At 50.6% G+C, this 15,066-nt stretch overlaps 1 protein-coding gene across 1 annotated transcript in view; it reads right to left on the bottom strand.

The window, feature by feature from the left end:
• The window catches only part of LOC119942156, a 125,753-nt gene that overhangs the window by 15,554 nt on the left and 95,133 nt on the right, over positions 1 to 15,066 (bottom strand). The window contains exons 58-68 of the mRNA XM_038762811.1: positions 13,950 to 14,090; positions 12,712 to 12,825; positions 10,576 to 10,704; positions 9,387 to 9,548; positions 8,543 to 8,707; positions 6,190 to 6,355; positions 5,616 to 5,806; positions 4,889 to 4,981; positions 4,245 to 4,449; positions 2,699 to 2,886; positions 2,264 to 2,361 (exon numbers count right to left, since the gene is read on the bottom strand). Of these exons, the coding sequence (XP_038618739.1) occupies positions 2,264 to 2,361; positions 2,699 to 2,886; positions 4,245 to 4,449; positions 4,889 to 4,981; positions 5,616 to 5,806; positions 6,190 to 6,355; positions 8,543 to 8,707; positions 9,387 to 9,548; positions 10,576 to 10,704; positions 12,712 to 12,825; positions 13,950 to 14,090 (1,652 nt within the window). The remainder of the gene's footprint in view (positions 1 to 2,263; positions 2,362 to 2,698; positions 2,887 to 4,244; positions 4,450 to 4,888; positions 4,982 to 5,615; positions 5,807 to 6,189; positions 6,356 to 8,542; positions 8,708 to 9,386; positions 9,549 to 10,575; positions 10,705 to 12,711; positions 12,826 to 13,949; positions 14,091 to 15,066) is intronic.

The raw sequence follows: 15,066 nt of genomic DNA on the forward strand, positions 1-15,066 counted from the left end.
AATAAATGCCATTATTATTATTATTAATTACTGTATCAGCCTCCTTGCTTACCTCCCTGTCTCCTATCTCTTCCCACTCCAGTCAATACTTCACTCTGCTGCCTGCATTGCTTTTCTAAAAAAAGTTCAGTCCATGTTTCCCCACTCAAGAACCTCCAATGTTTGCTCATTCACTGCCACAAACAGAATTCCTTATCATTGTCTTTAAAGCATTCAATCATCTTGCCCCCTCCTAGCTTACCTCCTACTCTCCCACTACAACCCAGCCCACACACTCTGCTTCTCTAAAGCCAACCAACTCACAGTACCTCAGTCTTATCTATTTCTCCTTTGTCCTGCCTCTGGACTGGAATTCCCTCCCTCTTCATGTCTGATGGATAATCACTCTCCCCACCCTCAAAGCCTTATTGAAAACACATCTCCTCCAAGAAGACTTCCCCAACTAAGCCCTCTATTTTCTTTTTTCACACTCCCTTCTGTGTTGCTCTTGAACTTGGATTTGCACCTCGTATTTGCCACCCCCTCGGCACTTAATAATAATAATATCTGTAATTTATTTTAATGCCTGTGTCTCCCTCTAGACCTGTAAGCTCATTGAGGGCAGATAATATGTCTACTACTAGTATGTCTACTAAAATTGTATTCTCCCAAGAACTTAGTACAGTGCTGTGCACACAGCAAGTCTCAGTAAGTGATTAATTAAATTGCACTCTCCAAAATTGTATTCTCCTAAGCACTTAGTACAGTGCTGTGCACACAGTAAATCTCAATAAGTGATTAATTAAATTGCACTCTCCAAAATTGTATTCTCCCAAACACTTAATACAGTGCTGTGTACACAGTAAGTCTCAATAAGTTATTAAATTGTACTCTCCAACACACTTAGTAAGATGCTTTGCACCCAGTATGCACTCATTAAATACAGCTGATTAGTTGATTCATTGAAACTTCAGTTGTTTACACCTCCTGCCTTTCCCTTCTCTCCTCCAGTTCTCTCAAACTCCCACCAATCTGGCTTCCACCCCATTCACTCTACAAAAGCTGCTCTCTAAGATGATCTCCTTCTGATCAGTTCCAGTGGCCTCCCTACTCCATCCTAATCCTCTCACTGTCCTCGACACTATGGACCACCCCCTCTCCTGGAAACATTAACTAATCTTAGCTTCACTGGCATTGTCACTGAAGACAGCATTACCATCCTCCTTTTCTCACAAGCCCATAAACGTGGCATTATCGTCAACTCATCTCTCCCATCTGAACCCGCATATTCAGTCTGTCACCAAATCCTGTTGGTTTTTCCTTCACAACATCTCCAGAATCCACGCCTTCCTCTCTAACCAAACTGCTACCATGCAGATCCAAGCGCTTATCATATCCCACCTTGGCATCTGCACCAGCCTCTTAACTGACCCTCTTGCATCCAGTTTCTTCCCACTCCAGTCCTTACTTCATTCAGCTGCCTGGACCATTTTTCTGTAAACCATTTCAGTACCCATCTTCCCATTCCTTAAAAACCTCCAACTATTGCCCATCCATCTCCGCAAACAGAAATTCCTTATCATTACTTTTAAGGCACTTGGTTCTCTCCCTCCTGCCTTACTTTGCTGATCTCCCTGCTACAACCCAGGCTGCACACTTTGCTCCTCCAATGCCAACCTACTCACTGTATTTTAATCTTGACTCGTTTGCTTCCTACCCCTTGCCCACATCCTCCCTCTGGCCTAGAACTCCCTATTCATATCTGAAAGACCACCACTTTCCCCAACTTCAGAGCCTTACTAAAATCATATCTCCTCTAAGAGGCCTTCCCTGACTATTTCCCCAAATATTTGTCCTCCTTTCTGTGTAGCCTATGCACTTGAATCTGTATCCCTTAAGCACTTTGATTTGCTCCATGTGTCACCCTTAAGCACTTTGATACACATCCCACCCCAGCCCCACAGCACTTATACACATAGCCTTTTTTTTCGAGTGTCTGTTTACTCCACTATACAGTAAAAATCTTGAGGGCAGGAATCATGCCTAACTCTTTGTATTGTAGTCTCCCAAGTGCTTAGAAAACTGCTCTGCATACAATAAGCACTTGATAAATACCCAATTTATTGATTAGGAATTTGGCAATTTCCCCTTGGCAAATTTAGGCCCAGTGAGTTTGGCTCTTGCACGGCTGGTTGGCTTGGATCTTGCAGTCCCAGCCAGGACCACGGCCAGGGGCAGGGACAGAAAAATCCCTCAGTTCCCATGCCCGGCATGGAAGATTTACCTGGTGGAGTAGTTGAAGAGGCTGGAGAGGGGTTTCCGGATGCCCCTCACGGCCCGGGACAGTTTGGATTCTGCCCACTTCAGCAGCTGTTGGGTGGTCTGTGAGGATGGAATGAAGCATTTGGGGGGATCCCACTCTGCCTCACCCCCCATCACCCCTAGAGGAGCAGGAGTGTAAGCCATGTGTTGCATGGGCCTGCAGCCTCCAGCCCGTCCTCACCCTGGGGGCAATGACCCACCCCAACAACCCGCCCTCCCAAACCAGCTCCCGGACTCAATCTATCAATCATATTTCTTGAGCGCCTACTGTGTGCAGAGTTCTGTACGAAGCGCTTGAGAGAGGGCAATATAAAAGAGTCAGTAGACACATCCCCTGCCCACAATGAGCTTACAGTCTAGAGGGGGAGACAGACATTAATATAGACAGATAAATTACCAGATCCAAGCCGGCCTTCAGAGCTCTTAATGACACGAGGACTGGCTTCATTAGCCAGCTGTCTTTCACAACCATTGGCACAAGGGCCCGGATTTTCCTCACGTAATCATCTGCCCTTTCTCGCCAGACGGCATCCAGCGGCTTGGATGTCACCTCATAGTATGCTTCCTTCAGCGTGACCAGAGGTTCTGAAACAGACAGGCAGGAAGACCTGAGGGCTGGCCATTAACTCTTTGAGGCCATCCCTCCTCCTCCCCCCATGCTCCTGCTAGGGTCTATTAAAAATACCACTCTGCAGCTGTCTAGATAGGACAACCTGCAGATAATCCTTTTGATTAACTTTTATCATCATCATCATCAATCATATTTATTATACGATTATATCATTATCATCATTATTATATATGATCATTATTATAATCATTATTATGATTATACGTATATCATTATTATTATTATATTTGATAAACTCTTAGTATGTGTCAAGCACTGTTCTAAGTGCCGGCTTAGATACAAGTTAATGGGGTTGGACACAGTCCCTGTCCCACAGGAGGCTTCATTATCTAAGTAGGAGGGAGAGTCAGGTATTGAATACTCATTTCACAGATGAAGAATCTGAGGCATGGAGAAGCCAAGTGACTTGCCCAAGGTCACACAGCTGGCAAGGGGCAGAGCCAGCATTAGAACCCAGGTCCTCTGACTCCCAGGCCTACACTCTTTCCACTAGGCTACACTACTTCTCTGAAAATTACTTTATAACAAAAGTCTCTAGGCACCATGTTTGCAGCCCTCTTGGTAATTTCAGATTTTTAAAACACCGGCCTCACAAAGAAGCCCTGTGTAATCCTGGATCTGAGGACGAGTGATGGTAGCTGTAAACCTGAGCCGGGCACTGACGACGTTTTGAAGGGGGGTGGTCCCTGTGTTTCTGGGGTTCATATGGGTTGAGGCACAGACTGAGAGGGGGGACTCAGAAAGACACCCACCCATCGAAGTGCAACTAAGACAACCACCCTGATGATCAGCTCTCCCCTAGGAACTGCTTCTCCCCCCTCAAGAAGCAGCATGGCACAGTGGATAGGGCACGGGCTTGGGAGTAAGGTGGTCATGGGTTCTAATCCCGGCTTCACCACTTGTCTGCTGTGTGACCTTGGGCAAGTCACTTCACTTTTCTGGGCCTCAGTTACTGCCTCTGTAAAATGGGGATGGAGACTGTGAGTCCCATATGGGACAGGGACTGTGTCCAACCTGATTTGCTTGTATCAGTACAGTGCCTGGCACAGAGTGAGCACTTAACAAATATCATAATTATTAACTATAAAGCCCCAGCAAACTGCTGCCTCAGATACCGCAACACTATGGGGTTCTAGTTCCTATAGCGATGTCTCCGTCAACTGGCTTCTTCCATTTCCTTTTACAGAGAGAGGCTTTCCGCTGACTTGGTTTCCCATTTCTGCCCGTCCTGGTCAGATCCCTGGGGGCCATCTCTGGGGAATGGGGAGGCAGGGTGCGGTCTGGACCCTCTGCCGGCTCCGGGGGCACTCACTCTGCAATTCGCTCTGCATCTGATCCAGCATGGCTTGGAGCCCCGCCAGGGCCCGAGGGAGGTTGTACCCGAGCACCTGCCGAGCGGTGCTCTGCTCCCACAGCCGGGCCGCGGTCATCACCCCTGCACGCACGGCTCCCACTGCCTGCCGGGATGCCCGCAGGAGTCCATCGGCCCACGTCTTCAGGAAGTCCACCTGCTGCGCCTGTCAGAGACAGAGCCCCACCCTGAGTCCCAGGGCCTCTTTGGGGCACTCTTGTAGGGGGCTCACTTGGGGGTGGGACCCCCTTCCCACCCTCTGCAGAGTGCTCTGGGGCTCCCCAGGTTTCAGGCTCCAGAAAGCCATCCACTTCCCCCTGTGACCAGAGGCCGTCTTTCCTGGACCACATCGCTCCTGACCCTACTAAGCCATCCCACCTCAGGAGCCGGATGAAAGGTGGAGTCCAGCAGGGCTGAGAGGGTGGTGGATTCAGAGAGAGAATCCTGGGGGAGATTTTCAGAGAGCATAGACACCAAATGTGGGGAATGAGGGGGCTCCTTTAGCCTCCTGCCTCCACCCACCATGTGGGAAGGAGGAAGGGGCATAGCCATGAGCTTTCTGCCATTCATCCACAGAACCCAGATGTCCAAACCATCCAACACACCAAGTCTCGGAATTTCCAAATAAAGGCATCCAGGACTTTGAGCTTCTCTTCGAGCCTGGCTTGGAGATGGGCCCCGGCCTCAGCTAGTTTTGTCTGTGAGAATGAACAGATACAGGTGAGGGCATCGTTCCTGGCTTGAGGCCCTGGCAGTACTGCTGTTTCAACCCATTTTTTTAAAATCACCCACGTGATGCCCCCTGGACCTCAGTGGGGTAAGAAGAGCAGGAACAGTGGCACCCCTGTGCCTCCTGACCCTCCTGGCCCACACTACCCCACTCATACCCTCCCTTCCCAGGATGCATGGGCTCAAACCACTCCATCCTTCTCAGTGCAGGGCCCAGACCCAGGGTGGAGGTGGCACATGGGCACCAGGGACCCGAGCCCCTTTCAGCATTTGGAGCCTGAAGAGTTGGCAGTAGCTCTGCTCTGATGCTCCGAGGGGAAAGAGTTCCAGAAAAGCCATCTGCTTCTACCCACACCTGACCTGTAAGCTTGTTGTGGACAGGAAATGTGTCTACTAACTCTGTTATATTGTACTCTCCCAAGTGCTTAGTAATGTGCTCTGCACACAGTAAGTGCTCAATTAATTTGATTGAATGAATGAAAGAATGACCTCTGGTTGACAGCCCCACAGCCAACAGCCCCACAAAGGACAGACTTAAAGTAGGTAGACCTGCTGTGGAAAACCCCACAGTGGACGGCAGCCCAGGCTGGGTTGGACCGGTACCTCCAGCTGCCCGAGGGGTGCCCCGCAGCGGTGAGCATGTGCTTGTAGGCTCAGGCTCTGGTCAGCGGCTGTCAGGGTCAGCTGGCCCAGGTACTCCCCCCGCCGCCTCTCAGCTTGGAGCAAGGCCTCGGCTGCCATTTCTCGCCATCCCTCTGCGCACGTGCGGAGCTCTACACCCTCTTCTCCATGCCCTGGAGCGGGAAAACCAGTCTTTCACCTGGGCACTCTGGAGTCTGTGGCTTCTATCTGGGGACTGGGGGTTGGGGGGAGAGGAGAGAGAAAGGGAGGGAGAGGGAGAGAGGGAGAGAGAGGGAGGAGGACGGGAGAGAGAGAGAGAGAGAAACACACACACACACACACACACACACACACACACACACACACACACACACACACACACACACACACAGCATCCAGCCCCTCAGGTCCCCCACGAGCAAGACCTGACCTCCTATTCAGCTGTTTTCTATTCCAGACCCACCAAATCCCAGTTTTTGTCCTTTCATTCACCACTTCTCCCCCCCACCCCACCCTTCTCCACTCCAGATTTGTCTCTCATCCCTCTCTCACTCACCTCTCTGATAGCCCAGGTAGCCTCGAACACACTTCTGGCTCCGGGAAGCCATTAGCTTCACCTTTTCTGCTTTATCTAGGCTCCCCTCCACCTGCACCAGATTCTGAGAGGCCGAGGTAGCGACTCTGCCCGACACCGCAACCCGGTGAGCCCCTGCTGCTCTCAGCTGCATTGGGAGAGAAGCTTAGGCTGAACAGGGAACTCTCCCTCCCACCCCTCCCTGCCCCATGACCCAAGGGTTTGCCAGGACCCAGGGAACAGACTTCCAAACAGGGAATGTGTCTGTTTATTGTTGCAGTGTATTCTCCTAGGTGTTTAGTACAGTGCTTTGCATGCAGTAAAATACGATTTAATGAATGATTTGGGAATCATGGTGGGGAGGAAACAAGAGACAGGGCCAGGGAAGTTTAGTCTGTTGCCCTCAGAGCCAGGAGATGCTCCCTGAGGCAGGGAGCAGTCTTGGGAAGCAGCATGGTCTAGTGGAAAGAACACGGACAGGGAGTCAGAAGTCCCAGCTTCTAAACTTGGCTCCACTTGCCTGCTTCCTTAACCCTGAGGGAGTCACTAAGTTCTCTGTGCCTCAGTTCCCTCATCTGTAACATGGAGATTCAATGCCTGCTCTCCCTCCTTCTCAGACTGTGAGCCCCATGTGTGACAGGGACTGCCTGATCTGATCATCTTGTCTCTAGCCAATGTTTAGTACATTGGGGTACTAAGATTGTAGACTGTAAGCTCACTGTGGACTGTGAATGTGTCTGTTTATGGCTATATTGTACTCTTCCAATCGCTTAGTACAGTGTCCTGCACACAGTAAATGCTCAATAAATACAATTGGCTGACTACAGGGCTTGTCATATAGTAGTGCTCTGGAAATCAGTGCGAGTGGGTTGGAGAGGGTGCTGGTGGGGAAATAGTGGAGGAAAGGGAGGAGGGGTCTGCCAGGCTGGGGAGAAGATGAGAAGGAGATGGGCAAGAAGCCCTGGATAAGGGAAGAGGGGTTACAAGAGGGGGAAAACCCAGGCAACACTTCACCCCACCTGGACTGAGGTAAATTCCCTGGTCCCTGGCAGCCGTGGTCTGTGTATGTGGGCTAGAGAGCAGTGTGGCTCTAAGAGAGTGGGAAGCAGGTGCTCGGCCCATGACAAACAGAATTCTGCTGCTGATGATGATGATGATTTCAACCTCACCGGGGACCAGCCATGTACCAGGACTCCTGCAGCATGTGACCCCTCCCCACAGCTCCTTATCTGGGCTGAATTGCCACTGCAGGCCCCCAGGGAGGGGGGCACTGCCGAAGAGGCTCTGAAGAGGAATAATCACTAGGAGAGTGCATATCTGTAGGACTGACACAGATGAGAACAACGTCTATATCATGGAGCTCCAGGGAAGCCCTTGTCAACAGTGTTATTTCCCTGGTGAGGAATATCTCTTTCGGGCAGTAGATGGTGGATATATCCAATCTATCACTAAATTCTGTTGGTTCGATCTTCACAACATCATTAAAATCCACCCTTTCTGCTCCATCCAAACTGCTACCCCGATAATCTAAGCACTTATCCTACCTTTCTTTGATGACTGTATCAGCCTCCTCACTGACCTCCCTGCCTCCTTTCTTTCCCCACTCCAGTTCATACTTCACTCTGCTGCCCGGATCATTTCTCTACAAAAACATCCAGTCCCTGTTTCCTCACTTCTCAAGAATCTCCACTGGTTGCCCATCAAACAGATGCTTTTGACATCAGCTTTAAAGCACTCAATCATCTTGCTCCCACCCACCTTACTGCACTGATCTCCTACTATAATCCAGCCAGCACACTTCGCTCCCGTAACGTCAACTTCCTCACGGTACCATGATTTCTTCTATCTTGCCGCCGACCTCTCACCCATGTCCTGCCTCCTGCCTAGAATGCCCTCCCTCTTTATAACTGATGGACAATTATCCTTTTCACCTTCAAAGACTTACTGAAAGTCTCCTCCAAACATCTCCCTCAAAGGCCTTCCCTGATTAAGTCCCCTTTTCCTCTTCTCCCGCTCCCTTCTGCATTACCCTGATTTGCTCCCCTTATTCCCCCCCTTCAGGTCCACAGCACTTATGTACATATCCATAATTTATGTATTCATATTGATGTCTGTCTCCCCATCTAGACTGTGAGTTTATTGTAGGCAGGGAATGTATCTACCAACTCTGATATGCTGTCCTCTCCCATGTGCTTAGTACAGTGCTCTGCACACAGTAAGCACTCAGTAAATACAATTGATTTACTGATTCAGTGGATGCTCTAAGCAAGGCAATCCAGAAGGGAGTTGCTGTTTAAGAGGCTAGACCAGGGGCTGGGCAGCTGGCAGACCTCACCTCCAGCCCCCCAGAATAGTCCCGGGTTCTGGAGGAGCTGTCGTTGCGGAGCATCACAGAGAGCAGCAGGCCGGGCCCCGGGTCCCGGGCCAGGCGGAGTCGAGTTTGAGAGCGCAGCAGGAGGCGGCCCTGGCCCAGCACGTGTTTGCCAGACAGCTGAACGGCCTGAGGGGGAGATGGAGACGGGGCCCGGGCACACCCTCTCATGCCAATTTTGCATCCCCCATCCCGCTCCCCTCCCCATCTGGACAGTGACCCCAAAGGGTGCTTCCTGCCTCACAACCCCAAGAGCTGCCCAGGCTTTGCCCTGGAGGTCTAAGGGCATTTTAGTGACAAGAACAGGAGTGAAGGAGAGAAACTGCTCTGGCCCTGGAGAAAACCACAGGGCAGCTGGGAACCCAGATTCAGGATTTAACGTGGGGATTCACACATACCAACTTCAGACCGAACAATATATGGGAATCCTCAGGATCTAGAGAGAGTCTCTAGGGCAGGGGGGCCCACTAAGCACACCCTCCTTTGCCCCAGACCCATTACGTTCCCCTTATGGGTCCCCAGAAACTAGTAGAACCTGGGTGCATTGCTGAATTGGAGGGAAGCTGGGTGCAGAAAATAAAAAATACTGGGTAGACAGGCACTGGGGCAATATCAGTATTGGGTGGGGACAGATCAGCTGGAAAAATTGATTACCTGGTATAAAACTGGGCAAATGGCCAGTCTGTCCCTCCCTGCCCTGGTTGGAAATTCACTGCCAAGTCCACCGTGGGACCTCCGCTCTCCCCCACCCCCAATCTTTAGTCAGGCTGCCGGGCTGGGCCTGGGGATGGGGCTAGAGTGAACTTACACTAGGAAGGTCACAGAGGCCCAGGTGCAGAGAGTGCCTCAGCCAGCTGGAGAAGTTGGTCTCTACTTCTCCCCAGAAGCTTTGCTGGGAACAGGAAGGCAGGAAGATGTTTTCCAAAGCCACTTCAACTTGGAACTTATCTGGTCGTGGCCGTCGGCGCCTCTGTGAGGAGTGAGGAGATGGGGCTGGAGGGAAGGCGAAGAGCCAGGACGGAAGCGGGGACAGGGGTGAGGGGCTGGGGGGTGAGGGGAGGGGCCGCAGGCTGGTTCTGCTGGCAGGGTGGAGGGCTGGACTGCCCGTTGTGGGGGGCTCTGGGCTCTTTGAGGCCAAGACCAAGTCTCCCCTACTCCATCTCAACTCACTCCCTCCTGCCTGCCGGATGCCCAGATGTGGGAGCTGAGCGGCTGAAATGCTCATATCTGATTTCTCCTGTTCGACACGACTGCCATCCTTTCCCCAACAGCTGTGTTGGGTGCTTCCTGGGCCCTGCCTGTCATGTCAGTACTTGCTTCAGAGCTTCCTGGCCCCACTGGAGGCAGGGCTTCCGGGCCAGGCCCCAAGCTCCACGGCTGGCCCTGGGCATTCCGATTCCGGCACCACTATTAGTTTGGCTATCATCTTCCCTGGCAGCCGGGCTTAGAAGGAAACTAAACTCGTTGAGGGCAGGGAATGTGTTTATCAACTCTGTTATATTGTACTCACCCAACAGTAAGCGCTCAATAAATACGATTGATTGAAGATTTCCTTGCCACTCACTCCCACCTGTACCTAATGGTCCTGAGCTGCAACAGCTAAAAATGCCCGCTTCACCAGGATGGGGTGTCCGGTAAAGGCTGGTGTGGGGGGAAGTGGGGAAGGGGAGAAAACAGCTAGGCCCCAGCAGGCTCAGGTCTTGGCCACTTCCCCATCTTCACTTGTGTGAGCACTCTTCCCCGACAAGGACAAGGCCTAAATCATTTCTCTGCGGTTTCCCAAGACCCAAGTTCAGGACCTGGCACAGAGTGGGCACCATGGGCAGAGTGGGTAGCTGATCCCCACCTGAGTAGGAGATGGTTTAGGGGATGCGGAGATGGTAGGGTGATGGATTAGGTGACCTTTGTCAGACCCTGGGCTTTTTTGAATTTGGATTATGATCGTGCAATATTCACCTCCCTCACTGTGAAACAGATGTATCTTTCCTCCCCATTACCTCATACATCAGGCTTTGTTTGACCTTCTTTCTGTCCCAGTTGAGACGGAGGCGTTCGTCAAAGAGCATTGTGGTTTGCATCACAGACCCACAGGCCTGAATGTGGCCCAGGTTCAGGGCCTTCTGGAGCTGAGAGGAGAAAATCAGCATGATTAATCTCCAGGGCAGGCTTTCTCTCCAGAAAACAAGCTGACAGTCACTGAGGCTGCACAGCTGTCGAAGATACTATAAATGCGATCCTGCCTGGAGGCAGGGGGCTGGACTTGATGACCCCAGGAAGTCCCCATCTCTAGGTGTGATCGAGGTATCTCAGTCCCAGAGTTCCCTTGCCCTGGGGCCAAGCTCCCAGCATAGAAAAGGGTATCAGTTTGATCTCAGCACCTCTGCCCAGGAGGCCAGCCAGATTCTTTAAGCCACAGTTCAGATTGGTGCCAGACACCCTATATGCCTCAGAGAGAGGGCAGACAACAAGTGAAAACAGCTTCCTTAATCCCATAAACTTGGGTTCTTTCCTGGATCCTCGTCTTTCTATCTTTCCAAATCCCACTGGTTCTTCCTACATGACAGTTTCTGGACCTGCCCCTTTTTGTCCATCCAAACTGCTGCTGCTCTGGTCCAAGCTGTGGTCATATCAAGGCTAGATTAATGTATCAGCCTCCTTGCTGGTCTCCTTGCCTCCAGCCTCACCCCTTTCCAAGCTATACTACAGGCTGCTGCGAGGATCAGTTTCTTGAAGTTTCGCTCAGCCCACATCTCTTCACTGCTCAAAAGTCTCCATTGTTTTCCCATCTCTCTATATCAAGCAAACACTCCTCACAAATTGATAACCTTGGATCTACGCCAGCATTTGGAACAGTGCTTGACACATAATACGCATTTAAGTACCATAATTATTATAATTATTAATAGGCTTCGACATTCTTTACCAACTTACCCTATCCTCCATATCAGCTCTCTTTGCCCATCATTCCCCAGTTCTCTCTCTCTTTTCCTCGCAAATTGTAGCTCGCCCTTGATTCTTCCACCTCTATCCCTTCCTTCATGCTATTTCCCTGGCCTGGAACTCCCACTCTTCCCAAATCCGACAGACCACAGCTCTCCCTGTTTCAGAGCTCTTTTAAACCCCACCTCCTCCAGGAAGCCTTCCCCATTTCCTGAAATGGCAAGTCATATCCCACCAGCCATCTCTAATGCTTAAGGATCCTCAACACTTGTGCATATATGTTTATTCAACTGTACATTCAACTGTTTATTCTGCTAAATATATTTGTTAATCATTTTACATCTGTCCCTGTTAGAATATATCATCTAGACTATAAGCTCATTACGGCAGGGAACGTCTCCAACTCTGTTGTACTGTACTCTCCCGAGCACTTACTACAGTGCTCTGCACAGAATAAGCGCTCAAAAAATGATTGATTACTCTCCGAAGTACTTAGTAAATTCCTTTGCACACAGTAAACGCTCAATAAATACCATTGATGATGGCAATGTATGCTCTTTGTCACATTTGTTTCTGCTATATTTTCCCAGGAGCTTTGCCCTATAAACATCATGACTGCCATAAAGCAGATTCAGGAAAGGAGACCCCTATTCAGCCAGCAGTAACCTTCAGTCCACCCAACTTCTGGGAGAACTGGGTGGATGTTCAAGTGATAGACAATTACTCTCCCCTGCTTCAAAGCCTTGAGGGCACATCTCCTCCAAAAGGCCTTCCCTTACTAAGCCCTCCTTTCCTCTTCTCCCACTCCTTTCTGCATCACCCTGACTCATTCCCTTTTTTCATCCCCCACCTCCCAGCCCCACAACACTTATGTACATAGCTGTCATTTATTTATATTAATGTCTGTCTCCCCCTTTCTAGACTGTAAGTTCATTGTGGGCAGGAAATGTGTCCGTTTATTTTTGTATTGCACTCTCCCAAGCGCTCAGTATCATGCTCTTTACAGAGTAATCACTCAATAAATACAATTGAATGAATGTAAGAAGGAAGGATTGGGAGGCATTTAGCAAATGCAATGGTATGGCAGCCTTGCCCCACTAGCTCAGCCTCCTGGGACTCCTGCAGACACCCAGTCCTGGGCTTTCAGACTTTATTTCCTTGGTTCCAGCATCAGGGTGAATCCACTTATATACCTGTCCCAAGGACACCGTGAGGCAGCTGTCCAAGGCCACACTGTCCGGCGCTGACCTATCTTCCCAGGTGAGTTGGACATCAGTAGGTTTTCCCCGGTTCCAGGCCAGTTGCACCTGCAGCCAGAGGCAGAGAACAGCTGTGGGGAGCTGCCAGGCCAGGCCCCAGAGTGCCCAGCTCCCTGCCCTGTCCAGTTGCAGCTGCTGCCCATAGCTGGCATCTGGGTCCAGGTCCAATGTCTGAAGGACCCAGTGTGTAAAGCACACTGCTCTCAAGGCCCAGATGTTTTTGAATGGCATCCGTCTACCTGACTCGGGAAGCTTATGGTCTGCCCTGCTTGGAGGCAGGGAACTAGATGAGATGAGCTCTCCTTGCTGGTTCTGTGGGCATGATCCTCAGGGCTGGTGAGGACCAGGAAGGACCAAGGTAATGTTCACACTTCCCAGAGAAATTCGGGGTGGGATCTGGTGGAGCAAAGTCCTTGCTGGCTGTAGTTTCTCTCCTGCCCCAATGCCCCTGGACCTAGCCCAGGAGATATTGGTTCCAAGGACCCCAAACTGACCAATTTACCCATTTTCTTGTGGCTCTACTCCTCCTCTTGTGGGAAGAAGTGAAGGTCCCTTAAAGCAGAAATTTCCTCCCAAAGCACGGGGTGCCTTAAAACTGCCAGTCATGGGCAGCCTCCTGGTTCATCTGTCCTGAAACTGGCTCTGCTGAAGTTTCAGCTCCTCGTCAAAAGCCTCATTTCCTTTACCATAACCACCTCCCCTAGCTGTCCTGCCCTACAGCTGACTCTGGGGGTCTCAGTTTGTCAAGTGGTCAGTCAACATATCTTGAGCGAGTACCCTTGGTGGAGGGCAAGGGGCTGCACGAACTTGGACAAGTCACTTCACTTCTCTGTGCCTCAACTAACTCATCTGTAAAATGGGAATAAATACTATGACCCCATGTGGGGCATGGACAGTGCCCTACCTGATTAGCATATATCTTCCCCAAGACTTAGTACAGTGCCTGGTTCATAGTAAGTGCTCGAGAAATAGAATTAAAAAAAGGCTGACCCCCATTCAATGGCATAAATCTGCTGAGAGGGTAAGTGAGGCAAAGGAGAAGCCAAGGGGGGGCAAAGTTGTAGGTTTAATCTTGTTGTGGCACTGGAGGGGGCTGAGGTGACTTGGGAAGTTTCCAGGAGGAGGTGGACCTTGAGATGAATGGCTTTTCCTTTCTCATTTCTATCTCTTACCCTCTGGCTGCCCTTGTTTCCTCTCCTCTCAGATTGGGCGGTGGCCTCCACGTGGCTCCAGGAGAGATTGAGGGGATGACCGAAAGCCACGTGTCCATCCAGTTGCTCTCTTCCCAGCTTCAGGGAGCAGGAGATCAGTACCTGTTCCAATTGGAGTCCATTAGGTTTCCGCAATGGGGGTGAGATTTGCATGTGTTTAGTTGGCTTACGGATGGGCTCAGCGTCCCAACAGATCTACCAAACCCAAGGCAGAGGGGTTGAACTGCAATCCAACAAGGTGCCACCTCCCCTTGCCAATCATATTACACAATCTGACACCGGCTTAGGGCCCATTTCACTGTGGGCCTGGTGTGGACATCGATGTAGGGGGTGAATCATGGGCCCCTTGGGGAAAGGAAAAGAAAAGTCAAACCTGGATTTACTTTTCATTGGTTTTTTGAATGAAAAGTAAGCAAACACGAAGTGGCAGGTGAGCCCAGCTTTCCTGTTTTCCTCGCTCTGACCACTGATTCAGAGTCCAGCACAATGAGTGAGGAGACAGACGTTGGGTGGGATGAACTTAAAGAAACAGCCCCCTCATCTTCTCTGTCCCCAAGTCCAGCATGCGTCCCCCTTCACCCACACAGCCTCTGCTTCCTCTCTGTCCCTTGATCCAGCTGTGGAAACCAGACTCACATGTATCCCCCTTCACCCAAATATGCTTCGTTTTCCGAGAAAACCATGCATTCCTGACCCTAGCGGACAGTCTGCCCCCAGTGGGTGAGACCCTTCCTCCTTTGGAGCTTCACAGAAAGTCCTGCCTCCGTCTTCCCAGGTGCCACCCCCTGCTTGGAAGAGTGGGCCACCAGCCACTTTAAACCATGAAATGATTGATCAGTAACCATTAAAAACTGCTCCCCTGTCACATCAAGTTGAAGGACTTCTCCTAGTTAACATTTTGCAATCCGAGATGCACCGACCTGTTGTGGAACATGCATAACCTCCACCAGAGTGTTCCCTGCAGGGCACACCCATCCATGATGCAGGAAAAACCCTCCTGGGAATCTGAATCTCTCTTAGGTTAGGTGGGTTTGACTGAAAGAGCCCATGGTGGCTGCTGGGTTTTGGAAGAAACCTT

This window comes from Tachyglossus aculeatus, chromosome 21, assembly GCF_015852505.1.
Source record: "Tachyglossus aculeatus isolate mTacAcu1 chromosome 21, mTacAcu1.pri, whole genome shotgun sequence".
In the NCBI taxonomy this organism is placed as follows: Eukaryota; Metazoa; Chordata; class Mammalia; order Monotremata; family Tachyglossidae; genus Tachyglossus; species Tachyglossus aculeatus.